Source organism: Plasmodium berghei (assembly GCF_900002375.2).
Source record: "Plasmodium berghei ANKA genome assembly, chromosome: 12".
Taxonomy (NCBI): Eukaryota; Apicomplexa; class Aconoidasida; order Haemosporida; family Plasmodiidae; genus Plasmodium; species Plasmodium berghei.
In genome coordinates this window covers 478909-504255 of record NC_036170.2, presented here as the reverse complement: position 1 = coordinate 504255, position 25347 = coordinate 478909, and the positions used below count along the sequence as shown (strand labels likewise).

General features: G+C 22.3%; 4 protein-coding genes across 4 annotated transcripts; 1 reads left to right on the top strand and 3 right to left on the bottom strand.

Moving 5' to 3' along the window:
- Positions 1-3257: 3257 nt before the first annotated feature.
- PBANKA_1213000 (transcriptional coactivator ADA2, putative) lies at positions 3258-10406 on the top strand (the record flags this gene model as incomplete). The annotated part of the gene is made up of 1 exon (XM_034566187.1): positions 3258-10406. The coding sequence occupies one exon, from the start codon at positions 3258-3260 to the stop codon at positions 10404-10406; it is 7149 nt and encodes a 2382-aa protein (XP_034422808.1).
- A 651-nt stretch (positions 10407-11057) lies between these two features.
- Positions 11058-15002, bottom strand: PBANKA_1212900 (conserved Plasmodium protein, unknown function; the record flags this gene model as incomplete). The annotated part of the gene is made up of 1 exon (XM_034566185.1): positions 11058-15002. The coding sequence occupies one exon, from the start codon at positions 15000-15002 to the stop codon at positions 11058-11060; it is 3945 nt and encodes a 1314-aa protein (XP_034422807.1).
- Positions 15003-16099: 1097 nt separating this feature from the next.
- On the bottom strand, positions 16100-17074 carry PBANKA_1212800 (MO15-related protein kinase; the record flags this gene model as incomplete). The annotated part of the gene is made up of 1 exon (XM_034566184.1): positions 16100-17074. One exon carries the CDS (start codon positions 17072-17074, stop codon positions 16100-16102), a length of 975 nt encoding a protein of 324 aa, XP_034422806.1.
- Positions 17075-17890: 816 nt separating this feature from the next.
- On the bottom strand, positions 17891-24217 carry PBANKA_1212700 (SPRY domain-containing protein, putative; the record flags this gene model as incomplete). The annotated part of the gene is made up of 2 exons (XM_034566183.1): positions 17891-18162; positions 18436-24217. 2 exons carry the CDS (start codon positions 24215-24217, stop codon positions 17891-17893), a joined length of 6054 nt encoding a protein of 2017 aa, XP_034422805.1.
- Between the last annotated feature and the right edge of the window lie 1130 nt (positions 24218-25347).

Genomic DNA, 25347 nt, shown 5'->3' with positions numbered 1-25347 from the left:
GTATAAATGTTAATATATACCATCCACCGTTTGGAAAAGGTTTATTCTATATAATATAATACTTATTATTATTTTATTCTTCAGGATTTATATAGTCTTATTTTATATTAATTTTTTTTCCCATAATTAAATTAATATTTTTATATATTTATTTTAAAAACAAACATATAGCGAAATATAGATGCGTATCATTGCAGTGCCCTCATGTATCATATATATTTTTTGGCACATTGCTTTATTTTATTATTTTTATTTTTTTGTTTGCCCCATATTTTTATTTTAATATTTATGTTCGTATTTTTACTTGTTATAATTAAAAGATATATAGAAAGAAATTGAGGACGCATAAATTATTAGTATTAATAATTTAATACCTTATTAAATTATATAATCCTATTTAGTGAATATAATATATGCATCTTTTGTCATTTTATTGTCCCATGTTTCGCTTATTTTTTCATTCTTCCTTTTCTTTTTAATATTATGAGAATATATAAACTATATATAAAAAAGCATTCATTGCTATTTGCATCTCCCTTTTTATGCATATTTTTTTAGTATCATTTTGTGTTTTCATGGATATGCTCATGGGAATACATAACAATATATATTGTATGAATACATATATATATATGCAGATTTCTATATATGTGTATATAATTTTATATATATATTTATGAATAGCTGCGTCATGATATATATGGGGATAATATAATTGCCTCAAAATTATTAATCAAAATATTTTTATTGTATGTTAATTTGTTTGCATATAAATAAAATGAACGATATTATTTACTATGTGAAAATTGAATCCATATATTTTGATCATATTACTGAATTTGTAAAGCTGTATTACATATTTTATGTAAAAACACATGAGATGATGATAGATTATATATTTTGGTGTATATATGGATGTGCCATTTCTTATAGACATTATACAGTTTGTTTAAATCGAAATTATTATTTATAACTTTATAGTTTTTATCAATATATATATATATATATATATATATATATATATATATATATATATATATATGATAATCATTCATTTTATGCATATAATTATTTATGATGTCTTATCATTTATTAATATTTCTGCAGATAAGACACATTATATTGCTATTTGTTTTTCAGTTTACTATAGTAGTCAATTTAAACAAAATGATACGATATTATTTTAATTTTTTAATTATTCATCATTAATTGGATAGATATGAAGAATATAGTATTTATATTTTATTATTTTTTTTGTTAAAACCTAGTGAAAATGATTATATGTATAACCAGAGGGAATAGTTGTTTTGTTTATCTTAACTGCCTATTTTGACATTAAGTTTGTATATAATTCGAGTTTAACTTATATATTCTATATAATTTTGGTGTGTGCACATACATAATGTACAATATATATGTATACAATATTATGGTTATAGAAAAAGACTAAAGAAACTTATTAATATTTTTATTAAATTATATATATTAGCATTCTTATTTATAAACTTGTTTTATGACTTTTTTTTACATTTTCTATTTATTTTTAAGAACATATTTGTAATTTCGATTATCCTTTATTATACATCATGTGTGTACATTTTCACTTCGGAGCGAACCATATATATATATATTATATGTATGGAAGCTATTGATAATGTTATCGAAATATAAGTGATATACATAATACATACTAATTATAAGCAAACAAAATGAGGGATTAGTTATAAATTTTATTTTTTTACCTTTCAATTCATGAAAACATCCAAATGAATATGGCTATAAAATAAACACACATAAAATACAACAAAAAATGGGATTTGAAACATATTATATATACCTTTGATTATTTCCCATGTTTACAAAAAAATAAAAAGGGAAAAAATGAAGTATTATTATTTAATATATGAAAGTGGGATACTATTTTCATATATTTATTTTTTTTTAAAAAGTTGATTATCATATATTTTTTTTATTATGTATTTTATAATATTTTTAAAAGGAATTTATTAATATAAGCACCAATACAGCATTTGACACAAATCAATACCTAAATTATGCTAAAAAAATGCGTGTATAATTAATTATAATATTTTATTATTTTTAAAGTATAAACAATATATTTTATTCAATTCATATACCTTATTGTTAAGTAAAATATATAAGAACTATTCATTATATTATTTTTTTTTTTTTTTGATCGTGCCCATGTTTATTTCATATATAAAAAATATTTTAAATTTAATAAACTTATATATGCTTATAGTATTAAATATATACCCTATTTTTTGACTACCTATATTTACTTGCTTTTTTATATATTAAGGGAAAATGTTATGAAAAATTATGCTTTTTCTTTACAAAAAATTTCATTTTTTTACTTATTAAGGAACATAATTATACTTAAAAAAAAACAAATAAAATTTAAAAATAAAAATAAATATAATATATATGAATTTTCATAAATATATTTAAATAATTCAAAAAAAATTATTTAATATTTTATGTATATAATACAAAATAAATGTATATTATTATACATATTTTTGTAAAGAGAAATACTATAAGCAATGATCCCCATGTATATAAACTTATACATCTATACTCCCATATAGCAAATTTTATGAATATACAAATAACCTGAAGCCTTTTCATTTTTTTTTAATAATAGGGGAAATAATAATACATATTTTATAATACCAAGCAAATATATATTATATTAAAACAATTTTAATGATTTTATAATTTTAAAAAAACAATGATGAAATAAAAAATATGTATATTTTTTACATATATAACTCGTTTTTTTTTATAAATTTTATGGTTCATGGGCATAAAAATTGTAATTAATTATGAATTATTTTTTTATATAATCATATTTAATTATAATTTTAATATTATATTTGTATACTCAAATATAATATTCAAACATTACCAACCGAAGCATAAAAAAGGGGGGTAGACTGCGTATAATTATTAGTATATTTTGAAGAAAAAGAAAAAGTATTTGCGTTTTTTTTAAGTGCTGTGAATAATTTGAAGATAAAACACTTGAATATATAATACCAAATAAATACATATGTAATCATGAAAAGGGGGGAACACAAATAAGTTTATGTGGCAATAATTGCATCAAAAATAAACACGTGCTTATACATATATGATATATACATATGTATATGTCTCTCCATTTATATATAGATAGTTATAGATAAATATATTTTCCATTATTATTAATTATTCATAGCTATTTATATATAATGAATAATGTGTATAAATATGATGAGTTATATTCATGTGCATTAAAACCATATGCAAACAATGCAATTAGTAATTATTATTTAAATAATACAGAAAACTTGATAAAATATTATGAGTATTTGATTCGGCTTCATATCATTTACAGATTTTTGATAAAACATGGGGAAACGCTAAATAAAAAAGCATTAAAAGACGACCATAATGATTTGTATAAATATGTAAACAATCAAAATAAAAACAATGTGAATACTATCCAAATTAATAACAACGATAATGGTAATAAAAATCGAAATAAAATTATTAATAATAACAATGATGAGATAAATTTTAATGTTAATAATATTAGAAATATAATAAATAATTCTCAAAAATGTAACAATGCTGCTACAAATATGTATATTATATCTAGAGGTTTCTATAATAACATAAATGAAAATAAACTGGTAAAATGCGATTCAGTATATCATGATATGCCATTTTATAATAATCAAATTATAAATCGAGAAATAAGTAATTTTTTGAAAGAAGGAAGAATTAAACTTTTGAATGGTCAATATACTGATAATAATTTTGTTTTCAAATATAAAAAAAATATTATTTGTAATAATGTAAATAGCAAAAGTCATAAAATAAAAGGGTTTGTTATTTTAAATGGTTCAAAAAAAAAAGCAAAAATATCAAACATGACATATAATGCAATAGAAACAAATAAAAATGGAAAGGTAAATGAAAAAAAACAAAAATTTATTCATCCCAATTTCCCATTTTTTATACATCAAATAAAATCAATTGTTACATTTAAAAATTTCCAAAAGGATATCTTCTTATATAATATGTTAAACGATTTCAAAGAAGTGGTCTATATCAACAAAATGATAATGTGCCGAAAATATCATTTTATTTTGAATAAAAATATTAAGTTAGTTATTATATCAGATGAAATAAAGAAATTTGGAATGTTTAAGTGCACTTTTGAAATTAAGAAAATATCGAATAAATTTATTTTTCATTTAATATATATAGACAAAAATATTTATCAATTTATTAACTATTTTTTATGTAAAAAATATGTAAGGCTTATAAAAACAGGGACTATTAATATATTAAACAATATAATAAGTGACAACATTAAATATAATAAAAATAAGAATGAGGAATATGGATTCATGATAATAAATCCTTTTAAATATAATTTGTTTGAAAATTTTCTTAAAATTTTTAGAAAATTAATTCATAATATGAAAAAAAAAAATTATACTACTATTAATATAATTGAATTAATAAGGGAAGAGATAATAAAAATGGAAAATAGTTGCATATCCTCTTTTTATCCTTACAAAATAAATGATACAAATGTATTCATTTTATGCCATAATATTTTTAAACTAATAAAACGATATATCAGTGCAAAAAATAAATTTTCATTACCCTCCAAAAATAATATAAGGCATGTTAAATACATTTATAAGATTTTCTTATTTTTCCTTTTTAACATGCTCAAACAATACAGTATTATATATAACGAAATGAAATTAAAAATATTTTTAAATATAGAGGAAGATATTGATCGTTATAAATTTTGTAGTCAAAATAAAAAAACGATTTTTAATATTAAACCCATTTTCCCATATATTAACAATTTTAAATGTGATAAAAAATATACAAAATTATTAAATAAGTTTGAACATAATTTAAAGCGTATAATAAAATCGGAAATAAATAATGATAAAAAAAACTCTCCAAGGTGTTGTAGTAATATGAACGATGGAGATAATAAAAATTATAATTATTCGAATAACAACTACTCGAATAATAATAATTCTAGAGATGTAAATAATAATAATTTGGGAAATTATGATGGTAATCAATTTTTCGGGAATAGTAATGATGGAATGGATTCAGGGGGTACAGGGGATGGAGGGGATGATAATAGCAACAGCAATAATCATAATAATAATGGTAATAACTATTATGATTCAGATGAAGAAGATGAAAAAAGAAAAAATGGGAATAAAAATAATTTAGAGGAAAAATTAAAAAACGGAAATACATATAACAATGATATGAATAATGGAGATTATAATAATATTGATGATAATATAAACAAAAATAGTGATATGTTTGTAAGCAATTTTTCAAATATGGAAAATAAAGTAGATAGTAGGTTTAACAGAAATCCATCAGCTTCGTTAAGTGATAAAGAGGGAATGATGCCAGAAGGGATAACAGATATGAATAATCAAAATTTAAATAATATTCATTTTATCAACAATAAAAATATAAAAAATATGATGAATACCACTGGAATGATATCACATGGTGGGGGCAGTGTAGAAATTAATAATAATAGAATTGGAAATCCATCATTAAATCAAATTATGAATTTAAATAATAATAGTAGTAATGCATATATGCCTTCTGATTCATTAATGCATGATATGAAACAATCATCACATTTATTAAAACCAAAACAAAATTTATATAATATTGGAACTCAAAATTTGGTTGATAATAACAAGAATGATAATAACAAATTAAATAATCCTACACAAGGTAATAGAAATAATGGAAATAATATAGTTCCTTCTAATTTTATGCAAAATTCATTACATCAACAGTTTCAAATCCAACAGCAATTAAATTTGCAACAGTTATTACATGAACAAAATATGCATCAATATAATATGATGCAAGGGAGTCAAGGTAAATATTCAAATCAACCACAATTACAAAAGCAAGGAAATAATGCACCATTATTAAATATCCCACAAATGGTTCCTGTAAATCCAAATGATCAAAGAAATGTTATGGTTTCCCAAAAAATTCCAAGAAATCCGATAACTTCTGTAAATTCAGCTGAACCAGCAAATAATAGCCAAAGAAATTCGACTACAGGTATTAATTCATCGTTAATTTCTAATCAAGTTAATCATGTCAATCCAGTTTCTATGAAATTTGCATATAAAGGAAATAATCCATCTCAAAATATAAATAATTCTAATATCACTGGTATGAATGCTCCACAACACCTTCAACAAGTACACCAACAACAACCCATGCAACATTTGCAACAACCTCAAAGAAATGGCTTACAAGCAAATCCTGCTAATAAATCTAATATGCAACATAATTTAATGCAAATACATCCACAAAATTCTCAATACATGATGCAAGGAAAAAATGCTAATTCACAACAGTTAATGCAGCAACCCCAACAAAATTTACAAAAAGTTCAACACCAATTATTTCAATATGCACAAGGTATACAACAACAAATGATTCCACCTCAAAAGAATATGAATACCGTATCTATGAATCCACAAATGAATAGACAACAAAATCATATACCATCAATGGGAGGCGGTAACACTGCATCAACACCTCATGGGTCGTTAAATCAACAAAATATTCCACAATTTATGCACAATAATAATTCGGTACATGTATATCAACCACATAATGCATCATTTTTACAAAGATCACCAACACCAGGACAGCCAGTTTCACATCAACAAATTCCTTTTGAATGGATGCATAATCCATATTTGCAACAACAATGTCTTCTACAACAATGTCATTTAACACCTCAACAATTGTATATTCAGCAACAACAAAAACAGCAAAATCTTTTACAACAAAAACAGCAAACAATGATTCAACATCAACAACAAGGTATACCCTCGATACTTGTGAATCAACAAAAGCAAGGAGGAATGCAGATGCATCATAATAATCCACAACAACAGATGCAACTTTTGGCAATTCAACATATGAATTTTCCATTTAAAGAAAATGTGCCTGTAAATGTTCATCACCAAATTTATAAAGATAATATAATTGGAATAAATACAAATTTCGATTCAATGCAAAATTTAAATGAAATGCAAAGGGTAAACGATGAGATGATGAAAGGAAAACTATTAAGCATATCTAACAATAATAATAGCAATAATAATAACAATAATAATAATAACAATAATAATAATAACAATAACAATAATAATAACAATAATACTATAGAAGGTGTACCAGAAGATGATATATTTGATAGCAACTATCATTGTGATATTTGTAATAAAGATATAACACATACTATTCGTATACGTTGTGCAGATTGTGTTGATTTTGATTTATGTATAAATTGTTTTAGTAGCGGGAAAGAAATAAAATCTGAAAAATGTGAACATTATAATTATCACAATTATATTCCAATACCTAAGTATGATTTTCCATTATATAAATTAAATTGGAGTGCAGAAGAAGAATTATTATTATTGGATGGAATAAGTAAATATGGTTTTGGTAATTGGGAACAAGTTGCAGATTTAGTAAATTCAGTAGCAAAAATTCCTAAAACAAATAAAGAATGTGAAACCCATTATTATAATTATTATTTAAAATCTAATTGTGCGCCTTTACCCGATAATAAAAGATTACTAATAAAACCAAATGGAAGTCCATATGATATTGAACATGTTATAGAAAAAGACATAAATGAAAATGAAGATTATGTACAAACAAAAAATAAAAAAAATACAAGAACACAAATCATTGGCTATTGGCCATTGAGAGGCGATTTTGATATAGAATATGACAATGATGCTGAATTGTTATTAGCTGATATGGAATTTAAAGAGTCTGATTTGCCTCAACAAAAAGAATTAAAATTGCAAGTATTAGAAATATATAATTCTAAATTAGATGAAAGAATTTATAGAAAACGAACTGTTATTGAAAGGGGCTTATTGGATACAAAGTCACAATTACAAAAAGATAAAAAAAGAACAAAAGAAGAAAAAGAATTGTATACTGCTCTTAAACCTTTATCTAGATTTCTATCTCCTCAGCATCATGAATATTTTATACAATTATTATTAGAAGAACAAAAGTTGCGCCAAAGATTAACAAAATTACAAGAATGGAAAACTTTGGGGTTACAAAACATTGAACAAGTACAAGAATATGAAGTGGAAAAAAATAGAAGAGCAAAAGAATCGATAAAACAACAACAAGAAAATACTGATAATAAAATAACAAAATCTTTTAAAAGTTCAAAAAATGAATATAAAATTAAAAGCGAAGAATTAGAAGAAAATAATGATAAAAAATTAAATATAGAAACATTTTTAGCTCTAGATTTATTAAATGAAAAAGAGGTTGCATTTTGTAAAGATATGAAACTCCCGATATTGTTCTTTTTATTAATTAAGCGATTGTTAATTATGGAAGTAAGTAATACAAATATTAGCATGCTGAAAGACATTAATGAATTAAAATTAAAGGGATACAAGGTTGGGCAACTTTATGATTTTTTCCTAAGTTTTGATTTAAATCAGAAGGATGAAAATTTGATAAGCGATATTGCAGGTGAAGGTGTTGATGATAATTTTGACGACAAGTATCCACATTTTAAAAGGGGAGAAGAAAAGAAGAAAAGGGGAAGACCACATATTGATTTTAATTCAGTAGATGGAATAGAAAAAAATGAAATGAATGATCATAATATTGGAACAGGGGCAAATACGCAAAGCGGTAATTATAATAATGCAAATGGATATAATAATAAAATAGACAATTCTAAAAATTCAATACATATAAATAATATAGAGGACGATAATAGCAAATCTTACTCTATACATAATGATAACTCCGCAAATTTAGAAACAAATAAAATCAGTGAAAAAAACGATGATGATCAATGTAAAAATAATGATGATAATATACTAAATGATAAAAATAGTTCTAATAATAACGAAAACAATAATAATTTATATTTATCTGAAAAAAATAATTCAAAATTAAATGACATGAACGAAGTAGAAGAAATTGGGGAAAGAGGTAGAGATAAAAAAAACAAAAAGGATGAAAAAAAAAATTCGCAATTATTAGATACATCAAAAAATAGTGATTTATTCAACGGATTGGAACAACAAAGTTTAAATAGCCAAGAAAATTTATCTAAAAAAAAAAAAAAAAGTCCCCAAAAAAGGAATAGTATAAATGAACAAGAAAAAGCAGAAAATACTAAAACCACAAATGATACAGAAAAGGAAACTACTATGAATTATAATAGCGACAATGGTGGTGATGATAGTAATAATAATAATAGTAATAATAATAATAATAATAGTAATAATAATAATAATAATAATAATAATAATAATAATAATAATAATAATAATAATAATAATAATAATAATAATAATAATAATAATAATAGTAATAATAATAATAATAATAATAGTAATAATAGTAATAATAATAGTAATAATAATAGTAATAATAATAATAATAATAATAGTAATAATAATAATAATAATAATAATAATAATAGTAATAATAATAATAATAGTAATAATAATAGTAATAATAATAGTAATAATAATAGTAATAATAATAATAGTAATAATAATAATAATAATAATAGTAATAATAATAATAATAATAGTAATAGTAATAGTAATAATAGTAATAATAAAGGAAAAAAAAAGTCAAATTTAAAAAAAAAAACTAACTATATATTTAACGATACTACTAACAATGCAAATAAAAATGTGCAAACGAAGAAGGGAAATGATAATAGTATGGCAAGCGAAAAGGAGGGTTCTGTATATAGCACTAGTTTATCAAATAATAACAATAGCGATTCATTATTGAATAAGGGTGAAAAAAAAGCATTAACAAAAAATGATGATTCTATAAATATTACAAATGGAGAAATTAATGTAAAAAGAAAAGGTAGTAATAGCAAGTCAAAGAAAGGTAATATTGAATATGAATTAAATGGAAAAGATTCAAAAAATAATTGTCATATAGATATCAAAAATGAAAATATTGTGGCAGAAGATATTTTTGAATCTACTATTGATGCTGATGATAAAATAAAAAAAGATAAAAGATTGGCTAGTAACAATACTATAGCATCGACTTCATCTATACTAAGCAAAAATGATAAACAAAAAAAAAATCCCAAATCTAAGAATGATCATAACGTAAGTACAGATATTATGTCATCATCAAGTGTAGAGTCAACAAAAGATCGTGACAAAAAAAGTAAAAATAATGATGAATCTTCTAAAAAAAAAACAAATAAAAAAAGAACCCTTTCTAGTTTAATATTTAGCGCAAAAAAGGCCATGAAATTGTAATTATTTACAGTTCTGTTTTTGGTATATATATATATATTATACATTTATACGTATGACTGCATGCATACGTATTATATGCGTATATAGACTCGCTTATGATAGTTATTGTTAGCCCTTATTAATAAAAATGCTATTTTTTAAAGCATACTGTTTATTAAGTAAACATTTTTCATTTATGTTGATGTTTACATCCTTGATATTGTCATACACCCGCATGGATATATGTATATATACATTTTGTTTATATTATTTTTATTGTTATATTCATGGTTTGATTTTTATAACTTTTATTTTATTTTACTTCATTTTACTTTTTTTCACCATTTAAAACTTATTTATTAATAATAAACAATATTACGATTTTTTATTTTTGTAATTTTTATGTAATCTATATATATAAAGAAAAAACAATTTTTTAAAAAATAAATAAATTAAATACTATGCTTTTTTGTGCACAGTAAATACAAAAATAAAATGCTCTTAACAAAATTAGGAAATAACAAATTATGTTTGTTATAATGAAAATACATGTATTAGGCATGTATCTTTAATACAAAAAAAATCGTGAAAAAAATATTAATAAGAAACGATGTGGATAATACTTATGGCGCATATATATGTAAGGCTTTCATGAAGTATTTCGTGTCAAAATTATAAGTTTTCAAATAAGACAATTGTTTTTATTTTATAACAACACCTGTCTGTGTTACATAAACAAATAGTAGACAAATCGTGATCACTTTGATGAAAATATAAATTAGCGCCGTTTGTTTGTGAGAAGCAACAATGTAACTTAATATATTTAAAGAGAAAATAAAAAAATTTGTTAAATAAATAATTGATGTCTTGTATTGATAGTACATTTGAAATTTTGGTTTTTAATACTTTAGAATATATATTATTAAGTTCGCTTTTAAAAGTAAAGTTATAACCAATATTTGATATTTTTTTAATGCCTATTATGTGATAAGTATGAAATAAACAACTATTCATATTTATTAATTTTTTTTTTTTACTACCAAATGAATAATTAACATTATTAAATATATTAAATAATTCAGTGAAATAATTTTGTCCAAATAATATTTCTAAGTTCTTATATTCTTTCATCATTTTAATATTATATATATATTCAAATAAATTGAATGATTCATTTTTTGTACTATTATATTTTTTGGAATCTTTTGAGTTATCATTCATAATGTCTAAAGAAGATAAATGAATTTTTATTTTTTGCTTATTTTTGCTTCGATTATTATCACTATTCTTATTGATTTTATTATTATTTTTTTTTTTTGAAGGAACATAAGTATCAGATATAATCAGATCATTTTGGTGTTTTTCATTTTGATTAGTGTTTTTTATATCATGTGCTCTCCGTTTTTTATTTTTTATATTGTTTTCATAGTGGCTCGTAGTATCATAAATAGTATTACAATTGTTTACATAACCTTCCAATTTTTCAAACAAATTAATAGGAGCATTCAAATAATTGTTATCATAATTATTTGACTGAGTGCCATTATTTGTATTTTCCCCTTCTTCATTGTCAGAATAATATAACAACGTTTTAACATTTTGTAGGACTATATTGTTATCCTCTAAAATTTTTTGAATATCTTCTTTAAATACTTTTGAATTTTTAAAAAATTTTATGTAAAAGGCTTGTTCACAAATAAGATATTTTTCAAAATTATGTTTTTTATTTTTGAAGTCTTTAATTTTATTAGCTACTTTATTTTTTATTTGGTCATTGAGATTATTTATCTGGCCTTTAAATAGTGGGGATACATTTTTAAGGTTTTTTCGATTAGTAATAGATTGATGTATTTTATTTGGAGTAAAAAACTCAGCGCAATAACAATTATATATAATACTCTTTAATATATTAAAAAATAAAAATCGAACAATTATTTTTATATTATAATAATGCATTATTTCGAAATTTGTTTCATTTATTGTAGACAAATTAATTTTTTTTAAAACATGAATATAATTAAAAAAATCAATAAATCGTTCATTTTTTTTTAAATTACTACTATTTTCTATTATAAAATTAGCTAATTTATTATTGCTTGACTTCATTTCATATTTTATAAATACATCATCTAAATTTTCTACACTTGTTAAATTATTTTCTTCTTCAATTTTTATAATACTTGGTTTTATTATCATTTCATTTTCCAAATATTTTCCATCATTATTATTTATAGTTGTATTCCAGCTGTCTACTTTATTTTCCCATGCTGTATTAACTTTATCATTTTCATAATAGTTCTCATAATTATTTTCTTCGTTATTTATTTTCTCAGTTTCTTTATCATAAGTATCACTATCTTCATTATTATTTTTATTTGAGTTATATAATATGCTACTATTATGCCTGAAAATGATAAATTCTTTTTCTTTGTTATCTTTACAATAATTGCCTGCACGGATATTATCATAACTTGACAATATCTCTCTGTCTTTACAAAGAATTGTATAATTTTCTGAATAATTAGCTTTATCGGCGTTATTCGTATTACTTCCATAAACACTACTGTCATTATTGTTTTTTCTTACACTATTTTCAAATTGTTTGCTTGAATTTTCATTAATATTATCATTTTTTTTTTGATCCATACACTGATTATTTTCCCCATGTTTACCAAAATTTGTTTTTAATCTATGATCACTAAATATGTTATAAGAAAAAATTTTTTTCATGTACATATTTATATTTTTTAAATCTATATCGTATAACTCATTAAAGCTGTGTTCTTGAAATATTTTTTTTTCATTCTCTGATAAACGTTTTTTTATAACATTTTTTAATAACTTTTTAGTATGTATTAAATCATAATTTTGTGAAATAATTTCGTGGAAATCTTTATAAACATATTCTGAACTAAACAAAAAATTATAATCTATTATAATATCTGACAAATTAAGAAAATTTTTATTTATATTTCTAAAATATTTGGCTATATATATTTGCAGCAATTCTAACGACAAAAAAAAATCTCTTTTATTAGTTAATTCATAATTTTTTATAATATAGAATAAATACATTTGTAGTAATAAATAGTTGCTAAATATTATTCTTAGACAAAAAAAAACATCTCTGTGTTTATTTAAATTAAATCCAAGAAATTCATTAAATGTTAATAAGAAAAACTCTAGAATTTCTTTTTTTTGGGTTATTATTGTTTGTTGATTAACATCTAGACAAAAACAAATAAATTGATCTGTTATTTTTATATTGAAAATATTAAATGTTATAATTATTGATGAACATAAAAAATAATGCAAATTATCACCACTCCATCTACTTTTATTATGATATAAATTTGTATCCATATTTTCTTTTTTATTCCATATAATAAAAAACGAATATAAGATACATGAATATAGAGAAAGTGGTTTAAAATTTTTTTCTAAGTATTCAATTAATATTTGGGGGTATTGTTTTTTTTTATCCTCACTTAAATTTGAAATTGTTGTATTATATACTTTTTTTAGTTTATCATTTTCATTGTTTCTCTTATTTTTCATTTTACTGTTTGGAATTTGTTTTTTTTTTCTTCCCATTTTATTAATAACAACCAACTGTTCGCTAGTATTAGAATAACCACTGTCATTGTCACAAGAATGTTCATCATTTTTATCTGCACGTTCAGAGAAAATATAGTTATAAAAAAAATAATCATTTGCGTGAATATTCTCAGATATTGCATCATTATTGTCATGCGTATATTGATCGCCATTTTTTACTTTCAATGTTTTTTTTAAGATATCCTTATTATCATTTTTATTGATAAATTCATCGCTATATTCATTATTTATTGACTCGGGTGCTGATTTTCCTATCGACCTTTCTAGGGATACAATAGAGTGATCAATAAGGGTGTCATCATCATTTTCTATCAAATTTGTTGTTAGATTATCTGATTTGTCTAATATCAATTCAGAATTATCTTTAAAATTGTTTATATATTCAAATATGTCATCAAAAGCATTAAGTTTTTTTTCCTGCACTTGCAAAGTCTTTTTAAGATCAATGGCGTTGCTATTTAATAATTTCATTTTATTAATTATGGTTATAATATATTTTTCCATATATGGTAAAAAATCATTATTCATAAAATTTTTAATTTTCAATCGATTACAAATATTAAATATAATTTTTGCTAAATTTTTACAATACACTTTTCTTTTTTTATCTAGATTTCTTTTAATTTGGTTTTTTAACTCATATATTGTCATTATTTCATTATTTATATTACAATATATATAATTCAAACAAAGTATTAAAACACATATCCTATCTTCCCCTCGTTCCTTTAACACTTTAATGTCTTTTATTTTTTCAAAATTATTAACATAATAATTAACATATTTCAAATTATTTCGATAACATATTTTCTTAATGATTTTTTCATATATTTTTGTATTAAATGATACCTTGTTGTATCGATCAAATATTTCATAAAAATTTTCATTCCCGAATTTTTCATCATATTCTTCTTCATTTATGTTTATTAATAGTTTATTTAAATTGTATCTTCCATACCATTCTTTATTTTTGTATCTTTCAAAAAAGACGTCATCCATATTGTTTTACCAAAAAGATTGAGATTGCATTACAACTTTTTGTAAATTTTATATTTTCTTCTAATGATAACATTGTTTACATCCAAAGGGCATTTTCGAGCTACATATAAATTTATTATTTTTATTTTCCAAATATAAATTATAAATTTGTATACTGTAGAGCTAAAGTCGCTTTGGAAAGGCTTATTAAAAAATGCAAATCAACCAAAAAACGACAAAGGTAAAAACATATGTGAAAATAAGCATAAGAAAAAAAAAAATCAAAAACATAAAAAATAGAAAACTATGAAAACGAAAAAAATTATTTAATTAAATATATTAATACTCAAAATGTTATTTAAAAAAATGGCTAGCTAAGCTTTTATAAGTATTATATTATATTTTTTATATATTAAGATAATTTTACATTTTATATGGTAATAAAAAAAATCATAAAAAATTTTATTACTGCTATAACGAAATACCTTTAATTTTAATAATATAATTCAATTTTAAAAAATGGATAAATATATGCAATCGTATATTGTAATTATTCCCCAAGAAAATACTATTCGAGTAGTCCCTTAATCAGAATATAAAATAAGTACATTAAATTTACTGTAATAAAGAAAATAATAAATTTAGTCGAAAAATTGTAATTTGCTTTCTTTTGCATTTTACATAAAAATAAAAAACATACGAAATATGAAAAAATGTAGCATAAAAAAATAAAAAATAATAAATTATACTTTTCCGTTGTAAAAGTTTTACTGAGAAAATAAAAATGTTACAACTTTTTTGACCATAATAGTATAAGAAAATTATAAAATGAGCAAATATACATGCATGTGTATAAATATTTTCTTTAGGAGGTAAACTAGAATATTTAATAAAAAAATTAGACTTGAAAAGAGTATATAAAATTTATAAAAATATTAAATAAGGATTTTCAGACAATTCAAACTTGGATATATAAAAATTGTCCTTTGAAAAAAAATTAACAAAAAATATATAGTAAACAATAAAACAAATATAGAGATTTATTTCTATAATATAGTAGTTCTATATAATACTGTATGTATATGCACTTATGTAACTTTCCACTATCTGTTGGTGAATTACATATCAATGAAAAGTTGTGAAGCATCACATGGTAAGGGGTCGTTTAAAAAATAACGATGTTTTAACGCTTCCTCTGCAGTAATACGTTCATGTGAATTTAATTTCAATAATGAAGTTAATAAATCAATACAATCATCATCTTCAATTTTAATAATGTTTTTTAAATTTTTTTTATTCGATTTTGTAAAATCAGTATATAAAGGAAGGTGTTTTGCTTCAGGCCAATTATTCTCATTTGGTGTGCCTAAGAGGAAAAATATTTTTCCCAATTGATCTATTTCATTTTCTCCAGGGAATAATGCCTTTTGTAATAAAAGTTCAGCAAAAATACAGCCAAAGCTCCACATATCAATTGATGAATTATATTTATTACTCCCCATTAATAATTCGGGGGCTCTATACCATAATGTAACAACCTTACTTGTTAAGTTTAAAGCTCTTTTACTATATTTATCATTTGCCATTTTACCTGAATGCATGTCAAATGCATACTTAGAAGATAAACCAAAGTCAGCAATTTTAACTTCCCCTTTTTTATTTATAAAAATATTTGCTGGTGATAAATCTCTATGCATAAAATAGTATTTATGCAAAGTATTTAAGCCATTTAAAATTTGTAAAAGAATACATTTTTTTTGGCTATCTGTTAATAATATTTTACGATTAATTAGTTTAGCTAAATCATAATCCATTATTTCCATAACTAAGTTTATATAATCCTTTTCACAATATAAATCTAAAGCATTCATTACATTTTTATGTTTTATTTCTTTCATTATTTTTATCTCCCTTAATATTAAAAAATTTATACCACACTCGTCTATATAATTGCTAATCTTATTTAGTTTCATTTTTTTAATAGCAACTTCCTTTTTTAACACGGTATCATAAGCTTTGTATACCTTACCATACGAACCCTCCCCCAAAAAATTTGGTTTAAATATGTATCTTTCATTTGAATTATGTTCCATCAAAAATTAAGTAGTAAGCAAGATATTGTAAACATGGAGTTTTAGCACAAGTTTTTTTTTTTAATTTATTATTTAATATTCTATAATGTTATTATTATTTTATTTATTTTTTAGTGTGTATCAATTAATACATTTTAAAAGCGAACATTTTTAAATGGTATTTTTTTGGCATGCTTATGCCAATATTGTAACGATTTCTTATGTTTTTAGTTTTTGCTTTTTTGGAAATGCATATTTTATAATTCCCCCCGAAATTTAATACTTTGAAGGTATTATATAGTTAATGTTTTATGATATATTTTTATCACTCTGTTATTTTGGAAACATCGTTATGTTTTTATATATGTATTGCGTATGTAGCAAGAATATTCATTTCTTTTTACAATAAAAAAATTATTGAAAAAAAAAAAAATCAAATAAAAAATAATGAAGCAATATAATAAATATTATAAAAAAAATATATGTAATGAAAAATTACAATGAGGAAACACCAATTTGTATTATCCGTTTCTAATTATAATAAAGGCACATAATTAAATGTTTTTAATTGAAATTTTGGGGGGCACATTTCAAAAATATGCCATATATATTATATATATGGGTATATTATAAGGACAAAAAATAAACAATGATTTAGTTGCATATAGTTCACGCATATATAATAGTTAAGGGTATGCTTGTGTATGTATAGTATAATTTTTTTTTGAAAAATCATTTGAATTTAATTAATTTTTTTTTAGCTTGTCTTAGTGTATACATATATGTATGAGGGTAATGTAAAAACAAAAGCCATGGACTTAAAATCCTTGGTGAAATTTATTGAAAAACTGATAATATATTATCTTCAGTGAACTTCCCACTTAATATTCCTTTTTCTTTTTTTTTATTTGTGGTTTCTTTAAAATATATATTTTTTTTTTTTTGATTTTTAATTGTAATCATGTATCTTTTGTAAGGCTGACATACGTAGCTACAATCATATTTTATACCGATATTCCCTTTTTTTTCCCTCAATAAGTTTCGGCATAAAATTAAGTGCTTTATAATAATTTCCAGTGGGGAATATATGGGCACATTAAGGCACAAACCTTCGAAAACAAAATATAAACATGTATATATATATATATATATATATTATTGAGTTTCCGTTGAATGAGTAACAGCGAGGAAAGGAAAGCAAACATACAACATATGTCTGTAGAATATGCTCAAATGAAACACCAATATTTATAAAGTTTTATGCTTTATTTCATTTATTATATTTTAATATATTGCATACGAAACATATTAAAAAGTGCATGTTAAAAAGACAATAAATACAAATAAAACATGGATAATGAAATGTTATTTACAAATTTTACCTAAAATACCCTCGTTGACGGAATTAAATGTTAGGAGGTTCCTATTTTTTGAAAAAAACATTCGAACAAGTTTTTGTTTATATGGTTTATGATATGCAATTAGAGATGTAATATCTTGAATGCATTGCCGAATAGCGGGGTGCTGAGAATTGTTAAATAAAGATAATTTTTCTCTTATCCATAATAATGCTAAATATAAATGATCTCTTTTAAATTTTAATTTATCATTTTCTGACACATTTTTTTTATAAATATATTTATATATTTGATCAAAATCTATGTCATTAAATTCGTAATATTTTTTTTTAAAATTTGAATCATTACTATCACAATCTGAATCGATTTCACTTTCTGAATTACTATTATTCATATACTGTTCATTGCCTCTTATTTCATCGCTATTAGAAATATTTCCATAATAGCATTTCTTATTTTTATATGGATTATCATCTTCAAAAAATTCATATTCTTTTGATAGCTTATTATAATGTAGTTCATACTCTTCTTGCAAATTATTTTTTGCAAAAAATTCTTTATCATAATTCGATTGTATATTTTTATATATAATTTGGTCCATTTTTTTTGTATTCAAATTATCATCATCTTTTAAATCGGGTTTATTCAAAATAAGGTTTTTATCTTTTTCTATATCTAGTTTATTGTTAAATGCATTATCTGAATTATCAGCGTTTTCACTTTTATTAAAATCTAGAACATTTTTATCGTGTTTTGTTGTATTATTATCTTTTAATATATCTCCATTAAGTGGAGTGAAATTCATAGTTTGATTAAAAACGTCACATGAAATATTATTTTCTTCTTTTTTATTGAAACATTTATCGCTATTACATTTTTTGCTGCTACTATATGTACTAGTGTCAGTGCCGATGTTTTGGCCTTCCATTATTTTACTTGTATTAGTCTTATAGTTATCCAAATTTGTTCTTTGTTTTCTAACACCGCTACATTCCTTTTTAACCCCATTTTTATATACTTTTATTTTCATTGGATCGAAATTATTTTCTTCGTTATTTGAACTATCACAAAATAGACTAACCGAGGAATCACATTCCATTTTGGTATCATCATAAAAATAATCATCACTTATAGTTTCATTCGATTCCAAACTAGATTGAGTTAATATACCCTCTTCTAAATTATTGTTATAATATTTTTGGGGTTTTTTTTTTGCGATTTTTTTAATAAAATTTTTATGGGGCTTTAAAATTTCTATTAATTGTTGTGTGTACAACATTGCTATGTGAAGATGTCCATTTTCGTTAGTAAACAATTCTGAATAATTGTTTTCTAAAATATTTAGCACATTAATAATGTTACCATTTAATATGTTATTTCTTATAGTATTTCTCGTTTCTAATGTATTTTGCATTATTTTTAATTTATCATCAGATAAATATAAATTTCTAAAATGTTTTGGTACGTTTTCTTTATCCGAAGAACTTTTGTTTCCTTTTTTTTTATTTTTTTCATTATTATTTATAACATTAAATTTATCTTTAAATAAAAGATGAATTTTTTTATTAATATCAGTTTCATTTTTTTTAGCTTCTTTTTTAGTGCTCGTAAGATCTGCTCCTAACATATTTAAATTATCTTTTGTGCTTAAACTTCTTTTATTCCTTAATCGACCCAATAATATTGAACTTGAATCTTTTCTTGCATTCATTAAACTACTTAAATTATTTTTTCGAGATGGAAATAAAATACTATCCATATTCGCATTTGTGCAATTATTAAGTAAATCCAGGTTGAAAGTTTTCACCACGTTTGTTTCTAAAGATTCAATTTTATTTTTTTTCGCATCATCTTTATATTTTTGATCCTCATCCGTTTTTTTGTTCACAGTTGAGTCATTTTTTTTTACAGGAATATTATCGGCTAGTTCGTTATTGTTTTTTTCATTTTTTTCGATGTTTCCTGTTTTTTCATCTGATTTTACACTATTTATATGTTTTTCCTCATGTTCGATATTCTCATTTTTTGTTAGCTCATATTTATCATATATTATGACTTCGGAAAATTTGCGTTCTTTCCCTTCTGCATTTTCATTATCAAATTTCGCTGGCATTTCATTATTCACATTATCATCCTTGCTCAATTTATCAAACTTATCTATATAGCTAATTAAAACACTATCCATCAAGTTTTTGTTATCACAATTTTTATTATTTATGGAACTACTTCCATCTTCGTTTGATATAATCATTTCGATATTTGTAGAAGCATCATGTATGTTATAAACACTACTCATTGAACCCTCACAGTTTTTTCCAATTTCTGTAGTATTAGGTGTATTAGACTTTTGCACTTGGTCATCTTGTGATTTATGTTGGACATTTTCATTTTTATTATCGTTATGTGAAATATTTGCCTGTTTATTGTTCAAGCTACCATTGTCATTCTGGGCATTATCTTTTGTATTATTATTTCTATTTGTATTCATTTTTGGTGTATTTATATTTTCATCAATAGGACCAGTTGAAGGGAAAACTTCAGCATTACCATTATTCCCATTGCATCCAATATCTTCCAATTTTACTTCATTTTCCTTATTGTTATTTTTTTCGCTGCCTTTGATTATTTTGGCATTATCTTTTATAGTCGATGTAATGGGTTCATTTTTATCCAAACATTTTTGCGGTAAATTATATTTGCTTTTGAGCATATTATCTATACTATTTTTTGTATGTGAAGAACATCCAGAGCTACTATTATCATCTGCATTTTTGTTTTGATCTAAAAAATTTAGAAAAGATTTATATGTATTTAAATATCCACATTTTATTAAATGTGCTTTAATAATATCTGAATAAATATCTTTTTGTATATAAATTGATTTTATAATTTTTCTTTCTTTTTCATTTTCTTCATGTATTAAATTATAAATATCAAAAATAAAATTATTCATATGAAATTTAATTTTATCTCCTAATGTACTTAAACCAACAGTACCATAATAATCATATTTAGGGTTTATAGTACATATTTTTCCTAAATATTTTCCATTTTTTGTAAAAAAAGCACTATTATCAAAATAATTAATACCACAACCTATTATATCATTTTTTGTATATCCACTGCTATAATTATCAAGTTTTCCATCGATGATTTTTTTGCCATCATCACTTTTATAACCAAATGAATTATATTCAAAACCTGGGTTTTTATTAACGGTATAATTTTTGCTAGTCATTCCAACAACTATTTTTGAAAAATTCGTACACTGTAATATTTCGACTTCAAAATAATAAATATTACAATCTCGCAAAGCACATTTATTTATTTGAACACATGCGATATCTGCATGCTTACCCCAAGCAGAATACATGGCTGTTAGTTTGTCTTTGCTTACGGATATAAAATTAGAAATATTTGCAATATTTATATATGCGTTTTCTTTATATAAATTATTCAAATATATGTAATTATGTTTAAAATTTTTATTTTTTTTCTTAAGATATAGCTCCTTTTTCTTAAAGTAATAGTTGTCTTCTTTTGTCATTTCCCTTTCTGATTCCTCATTTATAGCATTTGGGAATTTTTTTTTGTAATTTTTTTTGTATTTTTTTTTATTATATATTTTTCCTTTTTTATATTGATTATGCCACTTTCCTTCTCCTTTATCTTCTTCAACATCATCTTCTTCTTCTTCATCTTCTTCCTCATCTTCTTCTTCATCTTCTTCTTCCTCATCTTCTTCTTCCTCATCTTCTTCCTCATCTTCTTCTTCTTCCTCATCTTCTTCCTCTTCATCCTCTTCCTTATCTTCTTCCTCTTCACCCTCTCCATCCTCTTCCTCTTCCTCGGCATCTTCATCCTCGTCTTTTTCTTCCTCATCTTTATCTTCTTCTTCTCCCTGGTCATCTTCCTCATCATCTTCTTCATCTTCTTCATCTTCTTCAGCATATTCATCTTCATATTCAAAATATGAACTGGATATGGTTCCATCAGTTTCAGTTTGCTCTTTCTTTTTTTCGTATTCCTTCCAACATTTCATATTTATTTTATGATTTTTCTCATTTTTTGTCAGCATAAATGCCTTATTATAGCTAGATATATTTTTGTTTATTTTATTCTTGTAGCTACATTTTGGCATTCCTTTTTTGTTTATTTTTTGGGAAAGTTTCATTATTTTATTAATTTTTTTACTAAGCAAAAGAATATATTTGTTGTTTTTCGTCTCGTCACTGTCGATATAGGTACTGTTTTCCATCGAACATATTATTGGAAAAAAAGAAAAATGCCGTGATAAAACTGTTTTTTCATTTTTCGAGTACATATTAAACAAATACGATTTTCGATTCACATATGGTATATTTTTATATTCTCCATCTATTTTAGTATTTTTCTTAGAATTTTTTATTTTTGTGTCTATATAATTATCTTCGGGGATAATTGTTATTTTAAAGAGGTGTAAAAAGGATGAATTGCTGATTTCTTTTTTTTCAAAAATAGGTATTAAGATTTTCTTCTTTTGAATATCCTCAGCATTACAAAATAAATTTATTTTGTATTTTAAAAAACACAATACAATATTTATAATAAATTTATAGAAAGATGTTAAAAAATAATAAAAGCACATAATTATATATAAATATATGTACATTACAAATTTTACTACGGTATAAAAAAAACAAGCCAACAACACTTCTCTATTACTCCATATTTTATAATATTCTAATAATATATAATATAATTTTCTATATATTAATATTTTTAAGAATAAATTATTACTTCTTTTATTTTTAAAATAACAGAAACTGAGCATGCTTATATTTATAGAATAAATCACTGTTTCATTAATAATATTATATAAAGGGTAATAATAAAAAATATTCATACTTTGATGCAATACATTTCTATTATTGTCTTTAATATTATTACTTAGTATCATTCCTTTTATTTTGTATGAACTATATTTATTTAATTTTCTGAAATATATGCAAAATAAAATATCATTAATTTTACAATTTTTTATTATTTTATTTATTATGTGTAACAGTGTTATATATATTACTCCAGTTTTGTTACCATCATAATAATTTTCACTACTTTTATTATTTTGAATGAAAGTGATAATCATATTTGATTTTGAGAAACATCCGTTGCTGATATCCATTCCGAAGGACCAATTACTACATAAATCGATTATTTGGAAAAAATTATCGTAAACCATATATGTAGCAAAATGACTTCGATTTTGAGGATTTATAAAATTATGAGAAGACAGACATAATATATCGTTTAATATCATAAATAAATTATTAATTGAGATGTTTTTTATTGCACTTTCTTTTATATTATAGCATAATATTTTTGTTTCTCCGTCATTCCACCATTCTCTTGTTAATTTATTTTGTATCGATTTGGTTATATCATTAATCAGCATATGCTTTTTTGAATATAAACGTTTCAAATCCAATACTTCTTTAACCATACTATTATCATCCATTACATGATAATCGTTATTTTGATTACCCTTAGTTTTTATAGCTTTAAATTTTAAATGCAAATGTGATATTTTTATGCATTTGTTATGTTTTTTTTTGGTGTTTATTTCTTTGAAATAAAAAAAATAAAATTCTTTATTTCGATTTTTTTTTTTATCAATCATTTTAGAAATTTTATTAAATAACAATATTTTTTTCTTGTTCACTTTTCTTATTTTGTGGGTACAGTTTTTATCTTTTATAATCTTGTCATTTGTCTTTATTTTTCTTAAAACGGTGAATAATGAATGCTTCATAATTAAATGTTTCATATATTTTTTTCCTTATCATTCAAAAATGAAGAAAGCTTTTCTTGTGTTTTGAGAATAATTGAAAAATGACTATGTAATGTAATTTTATTTTTTATACATAATGCTTTAAAACATTTAGTCATTTTCAGCCCTGAGATATAATATGGAAGGAATTATTGTAAAGAGAAAATCTTGACGGAAAAAAGATAAATAAATAGTATAAAAATAGGTAAATAAAAATAATAAAAATGAAGAATAAGTAATGGAAATAAAAATGAAGAGATAAACCGAATTACAATCATGAAAATAGTAAAAATAAATCGTTGATTGAAATCAATAAAATGTAGAAAAATATGTGAACATAATAAAAAATTATATAAACAATAAATATTTTAATAAAAGAAATAATACAAAATGTATATATATTGATATATATTATGAAGATTGTACTTCAAATACAAGCATTTCACAATTAAAACTGTATAGAAATATAATATAATGTAGATATGCGCAAGGCACCCAAATAATATTTCTTTCATATAATATGTATCTTAAGCTGCAAATTTTTTAACATGAATCGTCTTAAAATAATTTGTCATTATATGCCCCATTTATTTTTGTCCTTTTATTATTTTCTTTAATTCATTTATAAATATATTATATATTTATTATACGTTATTTTGATATCAATTGTTTTTATTATTTTTTTTTCAATTACTTATTATATTTTATTTTTTTATTTTATGCTTGTTATAATTCTTTTTAATAACACTTACTAAAATAACATAGAATTTTTTTTATGTATTAAGTAAAAAAATAAATGCATAAAATACATAATGAATTAAAGAAATTATATTTATCTGTCTAATCATAATATTTTCATTCCCTTTTATTATATATCATTTATTCAATTTTTTATAACTTTACATACTGCACATATGCATGTAAACATGTATTTGTTTGTAATAAATAATTATATATATTCACATGTGTATAAATCATAAATAAAAACACGGTTAAACAATATAAAATATGTAATATAACGTATATACTAGTATTGTAAGTATATTTTCTTTTTAAATCAGCTATAAATAAAAGAACATGAAAAATAGAATAATAATACGTTATAATGTATGAATGAGTGAATGAAA